The sequence below is a fragment of the Stigmatopora argus genome, chromosome 4 (assembly GCF_051989625.1).
Source record: "Stigmatopora argus isolate UIUO_Sarg chromosome 4, RoL_Sarg_1.0, whole genome shotgun sequence".
Classification (NCBI taxonomy): domain Eukaryota; kingdom Metazoa; phylum Chordata; class Actinopteri; order Syngnathiformes; family Syngnathidae; genus Stigmatopora; species Stigmatopora argus.
In genome coordinates this window covers 21,755,587-21,779,560 of record NC_135390.1, presented here as the reverse complement: position 1 = coordinate 21,779,560, position 23,974 = coordinate 21,755,587, and the positions used below count along the sequence as shown (strand labels likewise).

At 42.4% G+C, this 23,974-nt stretch overlaps 1 protein-coding gene and 1 long non-coding RNA gene across 4 annotated transcripts; one reads left to right on the top strand and one right to left on the bottom strand.

Annotated features, from left to right (window-relative positions):
• Positions 1-9,734: 9,734 nt before the first annotated feature.
• Positions 9,735-12,984, top strand: LOC144072655 (apoptosis-associated speck-like protein containing a CARD). Of its 2 annotated transcripts, XM_077597813.1 has the most exons (5): positions 9,735-10,549; positions 10,611-10,857; positions 11,931-11,975; positions 12,089-12,133; positions 12,237-12,984. In XM_077597813.1, exons 2-5 carry the CDS (start codon positions 10,611-10,613, stop codon positions 12,503-12,505), a joined length of 606 nt encoding a protein of 201 aa, XP_077453939.1. In that variant the 5' UTR covers positions 9,735-10,549; the 3' UTR covers positions 12,506-12,984. The 2 variants fall into 2 exon arrangements, with proteins under 2 accessions (XP_077453939.1, XP_077453941.1); XM_077597815.1 differs by having other exon boundaries at positions 9,735-10,857.
• A 3,051-nt stretch (positions 12,985-16,035) lies between these two features.
• Positions 16,036-22,366, bottom strand: LOC144072656 (uncharacterized). 2 transcript variants are annotated; one of them, XR_013299880.1, is made up of 2 exons: positions 21,831-22,366; positions 16,036-16,757 (listed from the first exon to the last, which is right to left on the bottom strand). It is a non-coding gene; the product is annotated as an uncharacterized LOC144072656 (long non-coding RNA). The 2 variants fall into 2 exon arrangements; XR_013299881.1 differs by lacking the exon at positions 21,831-22,366 and adding an exon at positions 16,842-21,232.
• Between the last annotated feature and the right edge of the window lie 1,608 nt (positions 22,367-23,974).

Below are 23,974 nucleotides of genomic sequence, written 5' to 3'. Positions count from 1 at the left end.
TTCGGCAAGTTCTGCTCGGCTCTGGTAAACCGGGGCGGAGAACGCAAGGTGCCGAAGTCCAAGGTGAAGGACCAGTCGCGGTTGGAGGTCACCAAAGTGCTGGTGTCCTACTTCACCGAGGACGGAGCCCCGCCCATCGTCTCCGAGGTCTTGAAGTTTATCGGGTGCCTCAAGGAAGCCGAGGACCTGAGTATGCGTTCCTGCGCGCCTGCGCTGCTTGTTTTTCCAGTTTGCTCGTCTTGTCTTCTCTTGCACGTTCACGTTTTATTCTCTGACTTCCTGTTTCGGTTTACACACGTTCGGGTATAAAATGCCCTCTGGTGCTTCTTTGGGTTGTTTTTTTTTCAATCTTTGACAAGTGCTTAGTGCCACAGCCTCACAGTTTTGGGGTCGTGGGTTCGATCCCAGGTGGGTCCTCGCCGTAGTGCGGATTTTGCGTTGGCGTGGGTTTTCCCCAGGTGCTCTGGTTTCCTACGGCATCCCATAGACATGCATGCTCGGCTAATTGTATGCTAAATTGTCCCCATCGACCTCACTGTTCAGGGATTGTGGGTTCGATCCCAGTTTGCATGATCTCCTCGGGCTTGTGTGGGTTTTCCCCAGGTACTCCGGTTTCCTCGCACCTCCCAAAAACAGGCATGCTAGGCTAATTGTATGCTAAATTGTCAAGGTATGAGTCTGATTGGTTGTTCATGTCTTTGTGCCCTGTGATTGGCTGGCCAATGATTCAGGGTGTTACCCACCTGGTGCCCGTAGTTAGTTGGATAGGCTCCAGCACCCCCGCGACCCTTGTGAGGATAATCGGTTCCAAAAATGAATGAATGTAACACACCAAAGTTTTAAGTCAATGTTACCACACCGCATAATGGTTTATTTTAAAAATTGAAATAATTATGACTGAATTCAACCTAAAGCACACATTAAAAAAGGGGGCGCACTGCTTGATTGTCAGATTTTTATTACATTTTTTTTCAGGTGATGACATCGAGAAAATGAATCTCCTGGGCAAAGTGAGTTGTTTCCTCTCTATTTCATTTTAATGGCTTTTTTTGGGGGGGGGGGGGGGGCGGTTGCAAAACAACATCCTAAACTACGATTTGGCTTCTTTAAAAAGCACACCGTGCGACCGAGTGGCGACCGATCCAGGTAGTGTCGGTCCGTCTGTATCCCATGCATCTTTTCTTTTCTGTTGTGCAATGTTTTGCATATCAATTAATACTGTTTTTGAGATGACTCTGTTTTTGTTGTTGTGTTTGCGCTGCTGCTTTAGCTGCTGCATTCTGTCGTCGTCTTTAGCAGGTGTTTAATGTTTGCATACACCTATTTGGTGGTTCTTAATACCCCAATGAACAAAAATCGCAACAATCTTACTTATTCCATCACTATAGTTTGTGAACATTTAAATGCCTTATCAGTCAAAATTAAATATGCCAGCTGGTATTTTGATCACTGCTCCCTTGTTAAGATCAAGAACTATATTTGTTTTTTTCCTTTCCTGCAATTACACAAATGAACTAATCATACTAAAAAAAGGAAAATACAAAAAGCAAACAGGAAAACAGCTTTCCTTCCCGCTCTCTGCAACAGTTACATTCACATCAATTAATATCCAGAAACAAATGCACACATTTATAATTCTGAATAGAATTGAACCCACTAAAATGTAACCACCCCTTTTTTGTCAGGGTTTATAATTTTAGCATAATTGTGTCCTTTAGAGCAATTAAAACTCATGACTTATAAAATGCATACTAATCACGTCCCAATTCATTCAATAATGTGTATCGCGTTGCATATTAAACTCGGTTGTTTGAAATTCAAAATACCCCAATCTCGTAGTCTTTTTATCAAATGTAACATTCCATTGTCTTTGGAGTTTGCCAATCATCTCCTATAAAACTTTCAGAATCAATATTTTTCAATAGTCAGGCATAAAATTCAAAACTAGTTACATTTCTATCCATTGTAGTTTCTCTTTTCATTCTAAATGTTTACTTGAAAAATCTGTAAGAAGGTTTGGTCTCAATTGAAACGCCATCACCTTTTTTTTTATATGGAGACAATAAAACCGATATAAAAAGTTCCTTATGGTTTATGGCATGCACTCGGTGAAATACCACAACCAAACGTACATTGGCCCCTCCCAGTCCACAGGGATTGGACGTTTATCGCCATCAATGGCCCTGAAATATTAGCAATTGAATCAAGGCTTTTCTGGTTAACTTGAATTTCAGGTCCATTGGCGTCACTGGCACCCACTCAGTTCAATTCCATAGAAAAATAACAGACCATAATGCTCACTCTGCCCCTTTTTAATTGCACGTCTTCATTCTGATCTAACTTGATATTGTAAGACCCATCAACAATAATTTCCATTCAGAACAATAGCTGCCCAAACAGGAAGGTAAATCCAGTCGTCAAGCGAATTTCAGGCAGGCTGCCGCTCTTCCTTGTCACCCCCGACCGCCATTCAACTCTCGCGATTTTTGCAGATGGCCTCCAAAAAGCAGATAATCTTGGCGTCGTTGAAGCACTTGTCCGAGTCTAAATATGAGAGGTTCTGCTCGGCTCTGGTGAACCGGGGCGGAGAACGCAAGGTGCGGAAGTCCATGGTGGAGGGCCAGTCGCAAAGGGAGGTCACCAAAGTGCTGGTGTCCACCTTCACCGAGGACGGAGCCCCGGCCGTCGTCTCCGAGGTCTTGAGGTTTATCGGGTGCGTCGACGGAGCCACAACGCTGGGTATGCGTGCCTGCGCGCCTGCGCTGCTTGTTTTTCCCAGTTTGCACGTCTTGTCTTCTCTTGCACGTTCACGTTTTATTCTCTGACTTCCTGTTTCGGTTTACACACGTTTGGGTATAAAATGCTTCTTTGGGTTGTTTTTTTTTCAATCTTTGACAAGTGGTTAGTGCCACAGCCTCACAGTTTTGGGGTCGTGGGTTCGATCTCAGGTGGGTCCTCGCTGTAGTGCGGAGTTTGCGTTTTCCCCAGGTGCTCTGGTTTCCTACGGCATCCCATAGACATGCATGCTCGGCTAATTGTATGCTAAATTGTCCCCAGCGACCTCACTGTTCAGGGATTGTGGGTTCGATCCCAGTTTGCATGATCTCCTCGGGCTTGTGTGGGTTTTCTTCGGGTACTCCGGTTTCCTCGCACCTCCCAAAAACAGGCATGCTAGGCTAATTGTATGCTAAATTGTCTTAAGGTATGAGTCTGATTGGTTGTTCGTGTCTTTGTGCCCTGTGATTGGCTGGCCAATGATTCAGGGTGTTACCCACCTGGTGCCCGTAGTTAGTTGGATAGGCTCCAGCACCCCCACGACCCTTGTGAGGATAATCGGTTCCAAAAATGAATGAATGTAACACACCAAAGTTTTAAGTCAATGTTACCACACCGCATAATGGTTTATTTTAAAAATTGAAATAATTATGACTGAATTCAACCTAAAGCACACATTAAAAAAGGGGGCGGCACTGCTTGATTGTCAGATATTTTTTTACATTTTTTTTCAGATGCCGAAATTGCTGAATACGAAAAATGGCAAAGTGAGTGTTTTCCTCTCTATTTCATTTTAATAGCTTTTTGGGGGGGAGGGGTGCAAAACAACATCCTAAACTATGATTTGGCTTCTTTAAAAAGCACACCGTGCGACCGAGTGGCGACCGATCCAGGTAGTGTCGGTCCGTCTGTATCCCATGCATCTTTTCTTTTCTGTTGTGCAATGTTTTGCATATCATTTAATACTGTTTTTGAGATGACTCCATTTTTGTTGTTGTCTTTGCGCTGCTGCTTTAGCTGCTGCATTCTGTCGTCGTCTTTAGCAGGTGTTTAACGTTTGCATACAGCTATTTGGTGGTTCTTAATACCCCAATGAACAAAAATCGCAACAATCTTACTTATTCCATCACTATAGTTTGTGAACATTTAAATGCCTTATCAGTCAAAATTAAATATGCTAGCTGGTATTCTATTTTGATCACTGCTCCCTTGTTAAATTCAAGAACTATATTTGTTTTTTTCCTTTCCTGCAATTACACAAATGAACTAATCATACTAAAAAAAGGAAAATACAAAAAGCAAACAGGAAAACAGCTTTCCTTCCCGCTCTCTGCAACAGTTACATTCACATCAATTGATATCCAAAAACAAATGTACACATTTATAATTCTGAATAGAATTGAACCCACTAAAATGTAACCTCCCCTTGTTTGTCAGGGTTTATAATTTTAGCATAATTGTGTCCTTTAGAGCAATTAAAACTCATGACTTATAAAATGCATACTAATCAAGTCCCAATTCATTCAATAATGTGTATTGCGTTGCATAGTAAACTCAGTTGTTTGAAATTCAAAATACCCCAATCTAGTAGTCTTTTTATCAAATGTAACATTCCATTGTCTTTGGAGTTTGCCAATCATCTCCTATAAAACTTTCATAATCAATATTTTTCAATAGTCAGGCATAAAATTAAAATCTAGTTACATTTCTATCCATTGTAGTTTCTCTTTTCATTCTAACTGTTTACTTTAAAAATGTGTAAGAAGGTTTGGTCTCAATTGAAACGCCGTCACCTTTTTTTTATATGGAGACAATAAAACCAATATAAAAAGTTCCTTATGGTTTATGGCATGCACTCTGTTAGAGTAATCATTATTATAAATGTGTTTGCAATGAATATAAAGCCTTATAATATACATGCTTACTATATTAATCAATATATTTGCTTATTAGGAATAGTAATGCTCATCCTAAATGTGTAACTATATTAAACAATATATATATATATATATATATATATATATATATATATATATATATATATATATATATGTGTTGATCGCTTTTATGTTAGAGTTAGAATTAATATGTGCTTTCAACGAAGACAAACGCTTACTCCAAGGTCGCTCTCCAGGACAGCTGGGTCCAGACTTAACAATTCACTGAGTCCTTGCTCCGAGGACTGATTACTGGAAGATACGCCTCAACCCTTTCCCCTGATACAAGTTCGCAATGAAGATCTGTGAAGGATGCTTAAATTGTTGTTGATCCAGCGGATGGCTATCAATCAACTCGCATATTGTTTTAAATTGTGACGCTTGATATGGAATTGTTTTGTTTCTTGCTTACGCAATTGGATCGATTACTCGCATATTGTTTTAATTTGTGACGCTAGTTTTGACGCTAGGTTTGCTTGATATGGAATTGTTTTGTTTCTTGCTTACGCAATTGGATCGAATCGATAACCTTGTAATTGTTTTGATTTGAGGCCTTAAATGGGCAGGACATAATGCCGCTCGACAGAATAATCTTGACCGGACGAGCGGGGGGATGTATTCTCTTCTTGCAAGAATTAAATGGTGATGTGACTACAGATGCCTTTTTTATTGAAAGCTAAATTTGGAAATACCTAAGGATAAACCTACAATTGGATAAACCTAACAGGGTGTAACTTAATGCAGAACATGGAGATAAAGTTTTTACAAACGGTTAAAATACTTAAAGGGTGTGTGTGTGTGTTTCAATTTGTCACAACTTTTCCGTTATTGCATTATTGGCGAATAGATAGTTAATCACAGCCACTCGCATGGCAGTCCACATGCTGACTGACTGGGGTAAGGGGCGGTGGCAATTGAACAAATTTCTATTTTTAGATACGTGGCATGTGAATCTAATACATTAATTATCTAGTTTCTTCAGGCATCAATCTTGCGGTTCGAGGATCTACTAATGCGGAGTGGATCCAGACCTTCCGGAGTGTGGAGTATTCCTGGTGTCCTCAAGAATTCGTAGGTTTTCTCTGGGTACTCCAGTTTTACTCCAACAAACCAAAATTATGGATGATTGGGGGAGCACTCTAAATTCCTTGATAATGAGTGTGAGCGTGGATGAGTGTCTGTCTTTTGTGTTTTAATTGGCTAGCCACCAAGATATATCGATATTCTAATATCAAGGTGGAATATTTCTGAAATCGCTGAAAAGCCTTTCGAGGACGGCGGTGGCAGAGTAGGAAAAAATCAAAAAAAGAAAAGAATCCCCCGCAGCTTTCGCCAAATGAAATTTTTTGATTTCTGCAATGGAAAATTTTGGGAACCTGGGGGACTAAACAAAAACAAAAGACTTATCTAGGAGGTCTGCCATTTTGAGTCATGGTAAATTTCATGCCTCAAAAAAGGGGGAGGTTATATATTCAATCTATATGCAGATATATGGCCAAAACACGGGCGATTCCCCCTTATGTCAAGCTACAAAAGCTACATATCCATTTCAAAGGATACACATGGATTTTATAGAATATGTGTGGTACATAACAGTCCTAAAACAGATTGGGGAAACCTTGTTGCAGAAACTGGTCTAGATTGGCAAGTGTTGGAATAATGATTCAAACCTTTTAAATCATTATTAGTAATATTTAATTAAAAAAGGAAGAACATCTTTCAACAAATTCTGCTTACAACTTCGAAGGAGATGCCTTGTGACGTCGTCTCAGTCCACAGTGCATTCTGAATTGCAGTAACTGAATCATTGTATTTAATCGCGACATTCGAAAAACATGGTTATGTAATCAGTACAATAACACTCGATGGTTTAGAAAAACAACAGTGTGAGGAATGCATTATAAGGTCAACAAAGTAGTATTATAATGTAAGCAAAGCCGTATTTTCAAATCTGCTGTTGGAGTGTCGTCATAACAGTCTCATTTGGTCCTGCCGGGAGAAATGTCCGTAACGCCGTGACCTCTTTTCCTTTGCCCTTGAGGAGTCGAATGTGGAGGAAAAAGTCCATCTTCCCATGACTTGATTTATAGCCTTACTACTTATTGAAAAATGCTTACAACACATATAGAATATTCCATAATAATTCTAACAGCAAGCTTGGATGACACACGCGTGCGAAAAAACCATCAGGCCTTTGATAAAATTAACCCATACGGTGGGGGCATTACAAATCATTATTCAGACTGACAAATTAACTTGTGGATCCTTGTCTGACGTTTTTCCTAAGTCCATGGGCAGGTGGAGAAGACTCTTTTTACAAAATTCTACAATTGTGTCTCAACAACAATGACCATGGAGACGGTAAGAAAGTCGTCAGAGATGGAAACACCCGGATCCGCCATAGTAAAATTAAAATCTGAGATGACCAGAGAATTCATTTCCGCAACAGGGATTTCCCAAACGGGCAATAATTGGTTGTTGTTGATGGAAAATGCAGCTAATACTATAAATCAAACCTGCATAACATGTATGGGGCCCCGCCCTCTCTTACGAGTAGTGCCCGCACAAATTACTCCTGATTGTGTAAAGGAGAAGATGTAAGCCAAAGTGTGAGAAATGGAATAATGTCTACTCAGTTACAAGAGCAGCAAAGGACAAGTCTAACTTTTCAACACATGTCGCGTTTAATCATTTTACCTGCTTAGTCCTCACACGGCACGGTCCGGCACTGGGAGCGATAAATGTGACGTGGTGTGCCCACGTCCTAAAACAGACTGCACCCCTGATTCCACGTTCTGACCTATGGTGGTGGTGGGGTCAAAACAAATTATACGACTCCTGCCAAAATGCAGCAGGACTTTGTGCCTTGGTCTCACTGCTATTACCAGTGTCTGTTTTTCCATCTACAGTAGAGGAAATACAATTGGCTGCACAGAAATCCGGTATGATGGCGGGCCCCTCGCGACGGCGTCGATCGGTATGGAGAGAGGGAGATCCAACATACATTGATGCGATTGGCATCCCCGGGGTGTACCAGATGAGTATAAGTTGGCTAATCAGATCGCAGCAGGTTGGGAGTCTATTTTTCTTTTAATTACTCCAAACAAAAATGTTGATTGGATAAATTACCTGCATTACAATGTCCAAAAACTTGGAAATTATACTGAACAGGGATTTGTGGCGATAAAGGAACAACTGGCAGCCACTAGTCTGATGGCGTTCCAGGATCGTGCAGCGGTTGAAATGCTTCTTGAAGGAGCAGGGGGCGTATGCAATGTTTGAAAATGTTGCACTCAACAACACGCCCCCCACTGGGTCCCACACCAGGGCCAACGATGGCCTGCAGACCCTAAACCGCAAGATGAAAAAGCATCCTGGAGTAGAATTATTATCCGCTTGACAGATTTGTGGAAGAAGGCCATATTAATAATGATTTGGCCTAATTTGTGGCATTTTCCGTAGCCCTTTTTGCTACGATTTTGACATTATGTGGGTGTTGTATTATTCCCTGCTTAAGATCTTTGATAAGCCGACTTATAACCACTGCGATTGCCCCTACAAATTCTAAATTGCATGAATTATATCCCCTACTGATGAAACGTGCTGAAGCAGCAGTGAATTCCAGGAGCATGGTAATTCCGAGGATGGATTGGGCGAAAATTATTTTGTTTTCTGCTTTTCAGACCTGCCGAACGAGTAGGGCCTAAGCGGGTAAATTTAAAACAGCCAACGGAGATATCCCTGTCTTCTTGGAGTTGCCATAAAATGAAAATCATGTGCAAATTTATATTATGGGGGGAATGTTGGAGTAATCATTATTATAAATGTGTTTGCAATGCTTATTTAGGAATATAAAGCCTTATAATATACATGCTTACTATATTAAACAATATATTTGCTTATTAGGAATAGTAATGCTAACTATATTAAACAATATAGTTATATATGTGTTGATCGCTTTTATGTTAGAGTTAGAATTAATGTGTTTTCAACGAAGACAAACGCTCACTTCAAGGTCACTCTCCAGGACAGCTGGCTCCCTGTTAGAGACTTAACAATTCACTGAGTCCTTGCTCCGAGGACTGATTACTGGAAGATACGCCTCAACCCTTTCCCCAGATACAAGTTCCAGGATCTACAAGGACTCTTAAACTACTTTGTTTACCTTATAATGAAAATATTATGCAATTCCTCACGCCATTGTTTGGGTGCCTTGTTCAACTTTTATGCTCACTTCGGCAATTCTCGCACTGTTGTTTTTCTAGATTACATAAACATGTTTTTCGGGTGTCGCGATTAAATACAATGATTCAGTTACTGCAATTCAGAATGCCTTGTGGACTGAGACGGCGTCACAAGGCAACTCCTTGCAAGTTGTAAGCAGCTATGTTGAAAGATGTTTTTCCTTTTTTAAATTAAATATTACTAATAATGATTTAAAAGGTTTGAATCATTATTCTAACACTTAACGTCTAACAATAACAATATTAAAAATAATATTTTTTCTGTATCATTTGACCGTGTGTAATTCATTGAGTGGCAGGTGTCCAGCTAATCATTGGTTACGACGCAATCACGCTACGCAGCCAGTCACAACATTGACTGTGTATTTGCGCACGAGTGAGTGAGTTTTCCGATGGAAAAAATGTACTCATTTCAAGTTAAACTACCTCAAGGATAGACGAGACAAAGAAGGTAAGTCAGATTTGTGCAAATTCTAGTGCCGTTTATGAAAATGTTTTATGTATGGATATTGATAATTAAATGTTACGGCTAGATCACTTACAGGTAGTAAAAATACCCAGTGGCATGCACTCAGTGCAATACCCCAACCAAACGTTCATTGGGCCCTCCCAGTCCACAGGGATTGGACGTTTATCGCCGCCAATGGCCCTGAAACATTAGCAATTGCATCAAGACTTTTCTGGTTAATTTGAATTTCAGGTCCGTTGGCGTCACTGGCACCAACTCAGTTCAATTCCAAGGAAAAATAACCGACCGTAATGGTCAGTCCGCCCCCTTTTATACTTGGACGTCTTCATTCTGATCTAATTTGATTGGATTGGATAGCTGCCCAAACAGGAAGGTACATCCAGTCGTCAAGCGAATTTCACGTTAGCTGCCGCTCTTCCCCGGTTAGTAAAAATACCCAGTGGCATGCACTCAGTGAAATACCCCAACCAAACGTTCATTGGGGCCTCCCAGTCCACAGGGATTGGACGTTTATCGCCGCCAATGGCCCTGAAACATTAGCAATTGCATCAAGACTTTTCTGGTTAACTTGAATTTCAGGTCCGTTGGCGTCACTGGCACCAACTCAGTTCAATTCCAAGGAAAAAGAACAGAGCGTAATGCTCACTGCACCCCTTTTTTCCTTGGACGTCTTCATTCTGATCTAATTTGATTGGATTGGATAGCTGCCCAAACAGGAAGGTAAATCCAGTCGTCAAGCGAATTTCAGGTGAGCTGCCGCTCTTCCCCGGTTAGTAAAAATACCCAGTGGCATGCACTCAGTGAAATACCCCAACCAAACGTTCATTGGCCTCTCCCAGTCCACAGGGATTGGACGTTTATCGCCGCCAATGGCCCTGAAACATTAGCAATTGCACCAAGGCTTTTCTGGTTAACTTGAATTTCAGGTCCATTGGCGTCACTGGCACCAACTCAGTTCAATTCCAAGGAAAAAGAACAGACCATAATGCTCACTCCACCCCTTTTTTAGTTGCACATCTTCATTCTGATCTAACTTGATATATAAGACCCATCAACAACAATTTCCATTCATGACAATAGCTGCCCAAACAGGAAGGTAAATCCATTCGTCAAACGAATTTCAGGTGAGCTGCCGCTCTTCCCCGTCACCCCCGTCCGCCATTCAACTCCTCTCGATTTTTGCAGATGGCCTCCAAAAAGAAGATTATCTTGCAATCGTTGGAGAACTTGTCCAAGGAAGACTACGAGAGCTTCTGCGAGACTCTGGTGGACCGGGAAGGAGAACGCAGGGTGCTGCAATCCAGGGTGGAGGGCCGGTCTCGGTCGCAGGTCACCAACGCGCTGGTGTCCACCTTCACCGAGGCCGGAGCCCCGGCCATCGTCTACGAGATCTTGGAGTCCATCGGGTGTGGCGAACAAGCCTCAAAGCTAAGTATGTGTGCCTGCGCTGCTTGTTTTTCCAGTTTGCTCGTCTTGTCTTCTCTCGCACGTTCACGTTTTGGATTGGATTGGATAACTTTATTCATCGCGTATTCAGGAAATTTCATTGTGACAATAGCAAGAGGGTGAGAATGCAGATGCAGGAAAGGCAAATTAGACAGTACAGTCGCAAAGGCCGCAGAACAACAAAACAAAAGCACAAAGTACAAAGCAAATCAAAGTCAATGGGATCATTAAGAATCACCAAATCAAATCATTAAGACAGAAAAGCAGCAAAAACACAAAAACGAGCAAGAGTGGACGGAGCTACCGCCACCGGCTGCCACTTGAACGGCACCATCTTGGTTGCGGTAGCAAAAACGGATACAGACTCAAGAAAAAGACGTTGTAAAGTTGGACAAAAACTGGAACCACACACAGGAAGTCTTCCATGAGATGGGGAACTTCTGCAGACTGTGACCGAGGTAGAGAATATGCGGAGTCAATCTTCCAAGCTTATCCGCAAAGTTCCTCAGTAGTCTGGAGCTGAAGACAACAGTAGCAGAGTAGAGCCCCTCGACTCCGTTGCTGGTAAGCGCCGACAGCTCTTCCATCTTATCCCATGATGGAATGGTTGGTCTTAAGCGTTGCTTCTTCTCCCGGCACTTTTGTCCAGCTCCGAATTTCCAGCGGTAATTGAGGTGTTGTTCCTTCTGCTGGGGATTGTAACAGCTATTTCCATGTGTATGACAGCGTAGGCATGGCTGAATGGTTCCCAAAAAAGTAGCAGAAAGCAGAAAGAAGCCTAACAGAACAGAGAAAGTTATAAAAACATTCAAGTAAAAAGTATAAAGTACAAAGTAAAGTAAAATGGAATGTATTAAGAAATATTAAAATGTCATTTAAAAAAGATAGAAGGGCTGTAAAAAACATAAGAATGGACAGAATGGCGCCATCATTATTCTCTGACTTCCTGTTTTGGTTTACACAAGTTCGGGTATTAAATGCTCTCTGGTGCTTCTTTGGTTTCTTTTCAATCTTTGACAAGTGTTTCGCGCCACAGCCTAACAATTTTGCCGTCTATAGATATTCGGATTGCCCAGCTGACCCCGAACGCATCGGGCGGACAAGGTGAGTCTCTGTCGTCTACCTTTTACTTTGAAAGGCCACGCCTTCATAGTTCAGGGTACAACATGACGCATTTAACAAGCTTCTTGATTAGAAAAAATACTTTCTGTTTCCAGGGGCGGGGCAACTTGGAGTTGCCAATGTCCTGGGTTCCTCCAACTGTAAGAACACCCACACAAAGTATTTGTGGGATTCTATAACACATACTGTACGTGTTTGTATAGATTTTTTTGCTTTTATTTTTTGACAATGGTCCGTCCGCAGCGTCCGGGAAGCACTTTGTGGACAAGCACAGATTGCAGCTGATCCAGCGCGTGACCAACATCGATCCCATTCTGGACGGGCTGCTGTACCAGGACGTCCTCAAGGACGGAGCCTACAACACGATCAGGCTGACGTCGGGCAACCAGGACAAGATGAGGAAGATCTACGATATGGCTCTGAAATCGGGCGGCGATGCCAAGGACGTCTTCATGGGACTCCTCCACCAAGAAGAGCCGTACCTGGTCAAAGACCTCCTCAAAGACCCCTAGAGGGTTTTGTAGTAACTCCCCCTTTCCCCCTGAATCAAAGATCATCCCACGTCCCAGTCAATGCCAGGATAAACTAGTTTTTAAATTTCTCTTTCCTGCATTAGTTCGTTTTAAACTGTTGGTAAAAAAAAAAGGAAACGTGTAAAAATCCCTTTGCAAATTGTGAAAAAAATATTTTTAATCAATTTATTCCTCTTTTCATTCAAACACATTTTAGTTTTGTTTCAAAGCGTTCCACTTACAAAAATTCCTATATGTTTATTATCTTTAAATGCTCAAAATTAATGTTTTTTACCGAATGCATTTTCCCTCTCTGTCTTTTTAAGTCTGGTATTTCCAGTTCAGAGACGATCCAAGATTCAAATTAGAATTGTGGGTGAAAATAGATGTCCAATTCTGTCATTGATCATTTGGCCTTTAAAAAATAAAATACTTTTCTTGACCAACGAAAAGATGCGCAAGTGCGCAACTAAATTGTATATAGTCTAACTTTTTTTCTGTGTCATTTTACTGTGTATCATTCACTGAGTGGCGGGTGTCCAGCCAATCATTGGGTACGATGCAACCACGCTACGCAGCCAATCACGACAGTGCTTGCTCAGGAGGCTAAAGCTAGCTCAGCTAACGTGACGTGGTGTATTACGTCGACTCCCCAAACCAGCGTTAAAATGAACGGTACATCTTTTAACTTGGAATGGCTGTCGGAATGTGTGCTAATAGAAGAACAAGCTTTGAAACTGACTGGGGGACATCTTTTGTTTTTCGACGAAGAAAGTATCTGCATCATTTGACCGCGAGTAATTCATTGAGTGGCAGGTGTTCCGCTAATCATTGGTTAAGACGCAATCACGCTACGCAGCCAGTCACAACATTCATTGTGTATTTGCGCACGACGCTAAAGCTAACTCAGCTAATGTGAATGTCTAACGTCGACTTATAAGTTTAAGTTTGAAGTTAGAATGGCTGTCCAAGTATGTGCTAATGGAAAAAAGCAAAGTTAGCGAAGTTGTGAGCAAGTTTTCCGATGGAAAAAATGTACTCAATGGAAGCTAAACTACCTCACTCAAGGATAGACGAGAAAAACAAGGTAAGTCAGATTTGTGCCGTTTATTTAGATGTTTTATGTATGGATATTAAGAATGAAATGTTACCTCTCGATCATTTATGGGTAGTAAAAATACCCAATGGCATGCACTCAGTGAAATACCACAACCAAACACTAGCAATTACCAGTGGTGTGCCGTTCAGGGCCTTCAAGGCCTTCTCTGCTGGCCTAAGAAATATCCGAATCACAGACTGATGTTAATTATATTTTGTCCATGAATACTTATGAATTAATTCCAAATTGTCTGTTAGCCTCCTTTCATTGCTTTTCCCCCTGGTTGGACTGCTTCCAGATGTGTGTTTTTGTACTTAAGCATCTAACCCACGTGTCAAAGTGGTGGCCCGGGGGCCAAATCTGGCCCACCGCATCATTTTGTGTGGCCCGGGAAAGTAAATCATGAGTGCCGACTTTCTGTTTTAGGATCAAATTAAAATGAAGAGTATAGATGTATATTACATTTCCTGATTTTCCCCCTTTTTAAATCAATAATTGTCATTTTTTAATCATTTTTTTCCGTGTTTTTAGTTCAAAAATCAGTTTGTAAAATCTAAAAATATTTTTTTTTAAAAGCTCAAATAAACATTGTTTTAGATCTATAAAAAACTGAATATTCAGGGCTTTTAATCTAGTTCTTTTAATCGATTTATTTTAAAAAATCAAATATATCTAAAATGGTCTGGCCCACATGAAATCAAGTTGACGTTAACGTGGCCCGCGAACCAACCCAAGTCTGACACTCCTGATCTAACCAATCACATTTCGGCTATCTGTTGCTAGGGTCAGAGATCTAATATTTCAAATGTATGCGGTTATTATTGATGATTTTTTGTGTCGCAAGCTGTAACTGCAGTAGAGGTTTTATAGCCATAAAATTGTTTTTGAGGGTTGGATGGATTCCGACAGCTTGAAGGCGTCGCTAGGAACTTTACGGACCGCAGCTGGCAATTGCACGAAGGATTTTCTGGTAACTTGAATTTCAGGTCCGTTGGCGTCACTGGCACCAACTCAGTACAGTTCCATGGAAAAATAACAGACCATAATGCTCACTCCGCACCTTTTTTAATTTGACAGAAGACACGTAAACAATAATTTACCATTCATAACATCAGCCGCCCAAACAGGAAGGTAAATCCTTCACGTTTTATTCTCTGACTTCCTGTTTCGGTTTACACACGTTCGGGTATTAAATGCTTCTTGCAAGAAGAGAATCCATCCTGACTCGTCCTCGTCACAGATGATTCTAAAGAAACGAATCCTCTCCTGCCCATTTAGTTGCATTAAGAGTCAAAACAATTAAGGTTATCTATTCAAAACAATTGCATAAGAGGTAACCCGAACAACAGCATTAAGGTAAAAAAACTGCAACAACAATTGCATATCAGGTAAACCGAGCAACACTATTTTAAAACAATTGCGAGTATTTTCGAAGGTCGATTCGATATCGCCATCTGCTGCGGAATCCAAGTCGAAACAATTTAAGAGTCCTTCCCAGATCTTCATTGTGAACTTGCAACTGGGTGAGGGGTCGAGGTTTAATCCAAGTCAAACATCAACAGTCCTCAGATCCATGCGAGAGGCCAGGGCAAAACAATTAAATGTCCTCTGAGCCAGCTGCAGTGGGGAGTGACCTTCGAGTTTGGTGAGCATTAGAATAAGCGTTTATCTTCGTTGCAAGCACATATACTTATAATGATTAATATTTCACATATACATATAATGATTAATATTTCAAGCACATTTATAATAGATTTATAATTGATTTAATCTGTTTTGTTTTGGCTTGTTTTTTCTTTGGTGAAATAGACATTTTTAGCTAGAAAACAACAACTTTGTTCCCGTGGTGTCGCTTTTCCGACTGTAAATCGATGCCGTTTAGTGTTCTCAATGCTCATCCGGCAGTTGACAAAAATATGGAGTCAGTGGACACGTTTGAATCCCGTTGGGAAGCTGGAAGCTACTTTTAATCCAAGTGTTGTTGTTTACATCAGAGTTCCAGGTGTTGTTTGATGACCTAAATGCCAAAACCTCCCAAGGTAAACCCTGTGTTTCAACTTTTGACCACAAATAGGATTTTGTTCAACTCATTTGGAAAAGTGGGACAGTATCACGGCTATTAACACATCGTCCATCACAATCCGGCGGCTGAGTGGTTCATCTTGGATGAAGGTGCACCAGTGTTCTCCCATTATGGCACATACACCTGGGAACCAATCATCTGCTATACACGACAGCAGTGGTGTCAAACCGGTCCTCAAAGGGCCGCAATGGGTGCAGGTTTTCTTTCCAACTCAACAAGAGGATACCTTTTGCAAGTGTAATCAGTTAATTAAAGTCAGGTGCTACTTATTTTAGAAGACACGTGTTGGAGTTATCCATAAACATTCAATAACTTCGAATCAGAGGAAGCACACAGAGGCAGCAATGATGAGATTTTCTAGCTTCAGCTGAAGGAGGGACAAAAGAGGCTAGGGCTGGAAGATGTCTATCTTCCCACCTGACCAGTTTGAATCCCTGCCAACCCCCCACAGCTCAGCTCACTTTATTGACAAAGATCACGTGGCATAGAAACGGGTGGTGATACAAACTTTAGGCGGGAAAACATTGACAAAGGAATGGGCGGTGTCATAGTAGATGATGCGCCCCTAACCCATAGATGCCATTACTGGAAATTTCCACAAGGCCACGTCTATGCAAATTTCTATTCTAGTGACTACACTAAATAAAAGTATAAAGAATACATTCCATTCTCCACAACCTGATTGGTTAAAATGTCGGCACTGGATCGGTTGGAACAAAGACCAGGACCCACTGCGGCCCTCGGCGGAATCGGTTTGACACGTGCTGTAGGGCCTTGACAGTTTGGTTAATGAACACTCATGTAACAGTTCAATGTCTTTACACGGAGCATAACTTTATCCACTCCAAGTTGGGAAAGTAGTGACAGTATGATTTTCTGGGGTGTGGACCACAACTTACGGCCCCAGGTATTCTACTTTCTCCTGCATGAAGTCACATTTTGCTCTCCAGGCGGCTCAGTACCTCCTCCAGATTCCTCAGGTGCTCAGCTCTTGTTTTCCCTGTGACCAATATGTCATCCAAAAAACAGCCCATGTGCTCCAAGCCTTGAAGGATCTGGTCCATCACATTCTGAAACATAGAAGGCACATGGACACTCCGTATGAAAGTCTATGGTACACATACAGTCCTTTGTGAGTATTTATTGTCAAATACTTTTCTGAGTCTTTTTCTAACTCCAGCTGTTGGTAAGCATGTGACAAGTCTAACTTGCTGAAAAGAGTGCCTCCAGCTAAGGTGGCAAAGAGGTCTTCAACGTTTGGTAGTGGAGAGGTCTCCTCTTCCACACTCTGATTTACTGTGACCTTATAGTCTCCGCAGATACGAATCGACTTGTCTGCTTTGGGTACCACTACTATTGGCGTGTTTGGCGGAACGTCCATTCGGCGACCTGTCCGTCTGTCAAACGTCCGTCGGCGAAACGTCTTTAGGCGAATCATCCGGCCACGCATTCTACCTTAACAGTCACTTGTCCCATCAAAGGAATGTTCTCCCGGAAAAGGTTGACAGCTGCACTTTACTTACTTTCAATGGCAGATGAGAGAGCTTCTTATATATTATTTCAGAAACAAGTGTTACAGCAGCTCCTGTGTCGAGTTGCATCTCTAGAGAAGTTTCTTCTAATTTTACCTGTACTGTCCTTTCATTCTTCCAATTTCCGACAGTATGTGTGGGATACACGGCATTCAAGTGATATGACCCAAACAGTTCATCAACATTTCCTGTTGTCTCATTTTTATCTGCCTATTTTTAGTTTTACACATCCTTGCTATGTGTCCTACTTTTGAACACTTGTGGCATGTTTCTGTATGGCACCGGCATACTCGAGCTGGGTGGTTGCTACCTCCACATCGGTAACAGGGTTGGTGATTTTCTGCTCTTTGTGGTCTGAAATTTCCACTTGTGGTTTTACTATTCCATTCGCTGGTGGCTGGTGGGTATTTCCACGCACTTTTGCTTGTTTTCTTCTTGTCAATCCTATACACTGTGGCAGTTCCTTTCATTTTGCTGGCAAACTCCAACGTATTCTTTGATGCCATTTCCATGGATAGCGACAGTTCGCATTTATTTTAAATGTCAGATCTTGCTCCGTGTGTAACCTTCTCTGAATAGCCTCTACTCTCAATCCACTAATGAATCTGTCTCTCAGTGCTTCATCTAAATGGGGACCAAATTCACAGTGGGTGGATAGCTGCTTTAACGCCACAACATAATCTGACACAGACTCGTTTTCTTTCTGATTCCTTTTTTGAAAGTTGAATCGCTCCGCGATCACCAGCGGTTTCGGTTTGTAATGTGATGGTAATTTTCCACTTAGCACATCATACGAGACCCTACTTGCTTATCTGGTATGCAGAGGTTTTTTAACAGTCCATAGGCTTCTGCACCTATTACAGACAGGAAACCGTTGGCTTGTTTACCGTCCTCCACTTCGTTTACGATCATCCATTGCTCAAACCTCTCCAAGTAACTCAAAGTCTTCTTGACCTTCCTTGTATTCGCCGAGATTTCCGATGAACCTGGCCATGATGCACTGCCGACGTTAGCTTAGCAACTCTTGCTAATGCTAGTTTGCAAAGTCCCGATACCTCCGTGTAACGCCTTAATTTCCACGTACTGAAACTGGGAATCCCTTCCGGCTTGAAAGGGATCCCATCCTCGTCGCCACTGTGATAACTTTCCACTAATAAATAACTGTTAATATATCCATAACAGCACAAGACGACGGAGCCAACTTGCACACGTGCGTAGCTTCTTTATTGCAACTCTCAGACGTACTCAAAACATGTCAACATCCGGGTCACACTGTATTATACAATGGTCAGTAGGTGCCAGTGGTTAAACACCCCTGCATAACCTGATGGAACAAAACAGTTATCGTATCAATATACTACAAAGGCCTTCCCAATCAGTACTGCAGGCTCTGCTGCATTAAACAAGCGTCAATAAGACTGTTGCTTTAACCAATCAGAATTCAATTTGGTGACACCAAGGCCTTCTCTTGATACGTCATCGCTTTCACCAACTATGATTGGCTAGTGATAGCGTGGACTAGCCAGAGCTACCAAAGTGTATCTGGAGCGAGCTGCACAAGTAAATATATTGTTGTGTTGATTTAATAGCGGTTTTGTCAACCCCCTATGGCTGAAGGAGGAGAAGAAATGGATTTGTTTGCAGTTTTACTGTCAAAGCCATTTTCAAGACAGACTTTTCAAGAAAAAAAAGCTGGACATCATTAAGAAAGGTCGCACAACTCCAAAGCAAGCAAGCCTGTCACAACCAGGAACGAACATTTTCAGCACTAAAACGGATAAAAACGTTTGCCAGAAATACGACAGGACAGGCTCGACTTTCAGCATTAGCTTCGATGGCGATAGAAAAGGAGGAAAGAAAGGAGGATAGATTTTGTGTACAGGTAAAAAGGATTTTTGGCGAGTAAAATATATTCCTAAATAATATTTCAATTGTATGCGGTTATTATTGATGATTTTTTAATGTGTCGCAAGCTGTAGCTGCAGTGGAGGTTTTATAGCCATAAAATTGTTTTTGAGGTTTGGATGGATTCCGACAGCTGAAGGCGTCGCTAGGAAATGTACGGACCGCAGCTGGCAATTGCACCAAGGCTTTTCTGGTTAACTTGAATTTCAGGTCCGTTGGCGTCATTGGCACCAACTCAGTTCAGTTCCATGGAAAAATAACTGACCATAATGCTCACTGCGCCCCTTTTTTACTTGCACGTCTTCATTCTGATCTAATTTGATTGGTTTGGATAGCTGCCCAAACAGGAAGGTAAATCCAGTCGTCAAGCGAATTTCAGGTGAGCTGCCGCTCTTCCCCGTCACCCCCGTCCGCCATTCCACTCCCGCGATTTTTGCAGATGGCCTCCAAAAAGATAACTGTAAGATTATATCAGTTTTTGTGAGTATAAAAGCATCGTTCTGATATAAATTGTGAATGGCTGACATGTCAGCATAAACACTCAACTGTCTGACTGAATAATCAATCTTAGTCTTGTGATTGCGTTGACATGTCAGCACAAACACTTAACTGTTGGAGACTGATCAATTACTTTTTGCCCTGCAAATGACTGAAACGTATCTGTCCAAAGTCCTGCTGACAACTGTCAGTTTTGCCTGTATTTAAGACTCACTAACTGGTCATTCGGTGAGAGCTGCAAGGACAACAGACTGTGAGCGATCACGCTGTTTGAGCTCTCCCCATTTCTGCAGTCCGGTAATAAACTTATTTCCTTTAAATTGGTCTCACTCTTTCTTAACCTGCTCCTTAAGTTGTTTTTCAGATCTATCATTTTTGGTTCCGAAGCCCGAGACCCAACACGCCAGTAATTGCCAGAGCGGCGACGGACCGCTACGAAGGGTAAAATAAAGACTGTCGACAGCATCCTCCATTGAAAGGGTCAGCCCGACGGACGTTCCCTCGCCGCTCCGGTGATCTGGTGACGGGTCCCCCGAACTAGGGCAGGTTCGGAATGAGAAAGAACATGAGTTCACCCTTTGATGTCTGTCTCCATGAAGTGTGATAATTTGAATGGAGTTCGGAGGGTTGCCGGATGTGGAGTATGTGCGGATGCGTAGTGTGGGGGGTTATCTGTGTCTGCCGCGATGGGTGGAGAGGCATGGTTTCTGTCCCAATTTGAAGGATATGGAAGGTTTGATGAATGTAGACATGGTATTGTTGAAGAAAATAGTTTTGTAAGTGAATAGAAAAGAAAGTGTGGGAAAAGCAGCTGAAGGTGTGCAGAGAGTTGACTTGAGGAGAGTAGAGTGGAGTTAAAATATTTTGTGTGCAAAGTGTTGCGGCAGAAAATGGCTCTTATCATAAGTGCACATTGTCTCCTTGGTGGGGGTGAGATGAGTCAATAGGAATTCAATAGGAATTCAGCCAGTAAATTTAGCTATCCTTGGGTGGTTAGCAATATAGGGGTGATTTGCAAATTAGACCTTAAGTATTAAGAATTATTTGTTTGTTATTGATATCAAACAAGAAAATGACAATGCAAAAATGGCATTCATCCAAATTATTAGGTAAAGTGTACCTGGCTGGTTTAGATAAAATAATTAATTTAGGATAGGCATGATTTCCCTAGGACGGAAGAGGCATGGAATGTGTTCAGTGCACGGAAGACATTCCTTGTTTTGCCCTGAGCAGGTGAAATATGCTTTGGCGTGGGTCATTTTAATGACTATTAATGATATACGGATTGCATAAGCATCGAACAATCGAACAACAACCAAATCTTAAAGGAAACGGATTGAATTTGGGTTAGCAGAAGGAGACTGTGCTTCTCAACAGGAAACGGACCAACGGTGGTGCCAGGAACCTGGGTCCTCAACCTACAGTAAAGAAGAAGCACTACCACGATCCAAAGTGGGAACGTCCATACCAAGTGTTGCTGACCAACCAGCAGACATGAAAATAGCCAAGAGGGGGATGTGGATCCACCTTTTGCACTGTAAGGAGGTTCTCTCAGTTGAAACGTTTGAGGAGACAGGCGAGAACAACTTTCTGACGTAATGAAATGAAACGACAACTGGACTCGTTGAAAGAACCAATGGAACAGTAAGACTCAGACTGGTGGTGGAGGAGACAGGAGAAAGAGATTATTTCACTCAGTGGTTATGCAAAATGTTCCAGGAAAGAACTGTGGTAAATGCAAATGATCTACCAACATCTTCTCTGTCTCCCACACAGGAGGTCCTGTCCCCAGGCGACCTGGTACTCGTCAAGGTGAGGCTGCAAGGACAACAGACTGAGCGATCACGCTGTTTGAGCTCTCCCCATTTCTGCAGTCCGGTAATAAACTTATTTCCTTTAAATTGGTCTCACTCTTTCTTAACATGCTCCTGAAGTTGTTTTTCCAGATCTATATATAACCATCTTGGAGTCGTTGGACAACTTGTCCAAGGATAACTACGGCAGGTTCTGCTTGGCTCTGGTGAACCGGGCGGAGAACACGAGGTGCCGAAGTCCAAGGTGGAGGACCAGCCGCGGGTGGAGGTCGCCAACGTAAAGGTGTCCCCCTTCGACAAGGCTGAAGCAGAAGCTTTTCTGGTTAACTTGAATTTCAGGTCCGTTGGCGTCACTGGCACCAACTCGGTTCAGTTCCATGGAAAAATAACTTACCATAATGCTGACTCCGCCCCTTTTTTACTTGCACGTCTTCATTCTGATCTGATCTAATCTGATCCAAGACACGTAAACAATAATTTATCATTCATGACATCAGCTGCCCAAACAGGAAGGTAAATCCAGTCGTCAAGCGAATTTCAGGTGAGCTGCCGCTCTTCCCCGGTTAGAAAATATACCCAGTGGCATGCACTCAGTGAAATACCACAACCAAATGTTCATTGGCCCCTCCCAGTCCACAGGGATTGGACGTTTATCGCCGTCAATGGCCCTGAAACATTAGCAATTGAATCAAGGCTTTTCTGGTTAACTTGAATTTCAGGTCCGTTGGCGTCACTGGCACCAACTCTGTTCAATTCCAAGGAAAAATAACAGACCATAATGCTCACTCCGCCCCTTTTTTACTTGCACGTCTTCATTCTGATCTAACTTGATATAAGGCACATCAACAATAATTTCCATTCAGAACAATAGCTGCCCAAACAGGAAGGTAAATCTCGTCGTCAAGCGAATTTCAGGTGAGCTGCTGCTGCTCCCCGTCACCCTTGTCCGCCATTCAACTCCCGCGATTTTTGCAGATGGCCGCCAAAAAGAAGATTATCCTGGACTCGTTGGAGAACTTGTCCAAGGAAGACTTCGGCAAGTTCTGCTCGGCTCTGGTGGACCGGGCCGGAGAACGCAAGGTGCCGAAGTCCAAGGTGGAGGACCAGCCGCGGTTGGAGGTCACCAACGCGCTGGTATCCACCTTCACTGAGGCCGACGCCCCGGGCATCGTTTCCAAGCTCTTGGAGGGAATCGGGTGCGTCGACGAAGCCACAAAGCTGGGTATGCGTGCCTGCGCTCCTTCGCTGCTTGTTTTTCCACTTTGCTCGTCTTGTCTTCTCTCGCACGTTATCGTTTTATTCTCTGACTTTCTGTTTCGGTTTACACACTTTGGGGTATAAAATGCTCTCTGGTGCTTCTTTGTTGTTTTTTTCAATCTTTGACAAGTGGTTAGCGCCACAGCCTCACAGTTTTGAGGTCGTGGGTTCGATCTCAGGTGGGTCCTCGCTGCAGTGCAGAGTTTGCGTTTTCTCCACGAGCAAGCGTGGGTTTTCCCCAGGTGCTTTGGTTTACTACCACATCCCAAAAATATGCATGCTAGGCTAATTGTATGCTAAATTGTCTTAAGGTATGAGTTTGATTGGTTGTTTGTGTCTTTGTGCCCTGTGATTGGCTGGCTGGCAATGATTCAGGGTGTTCCCCACCCGGTGCCCGCAGATAGCTGGGATAAGCTCCAGTACCCCCCGCGACCCTTGTGAGGAAAATCGGTTCCAAAAATGACCTACGTTTTAAGTCACTGTTGCCACACCGCGTAATTTTTTATTTATTTTTAAATTGTAATAATTATGAATGAATTCAACCTAAAGCACACATTAAAAAAGGGGGTGCACTGCTTTATTGCCAATTTTTATTTATTTTTTCAGATGCCGAAATTGCTGAATTTGACAAAAAGGCATTGGATGCATCTCCAGGGGACACGAGACCCAAGGGAGGAGCTACGGGAGACAAAAAGACAAATGAGGACGCTTCCGCGGCGGAAGGATTGAAAGGTGAAATAGACATTTTTAGCAAGTGTCGCTTTTCCGACCTTAAATCGATACCGTTTAGCGTTCTCGATGCTAAAGTTGATGAAAATATTGAGTCAGTGGACATGTTTGAATCCCGTTGGGAAGCTGAAAGTTACTTTAATCCAACCAAGCGTTGTTGTTTCCAGAAGCGACCAAAGCGTTGTTGGAGGCCACCGCGAGTGCCCAAGTCGCCAAAACCTCCCCAGGTAAAACCTGCGTTTCAACTTTTGACCACAAATATGATTTTGTTCAACTCAATTGGGAAAGTGTGACAGTATCACGGCTATTAACACATTGTCCATCACAATCCGGCGGCTGAGTGGTTAGCCGTTAGCGCATCATTTTCCCTCACAATACCCGCATTTTGAAGACGTGCAATTAAAAAAAAGGGGCGGAGTGAGCATTATGGTCTGTTATTCTTCCATGGAACTGAAGTGACGCCAACGGACCTGAAATTCAAGTTAACCAGAAAAGCCTTGATTCAATTGCTAATGTTTCAGGGCCATTGACGGCGATTAACGTCCAAAAACA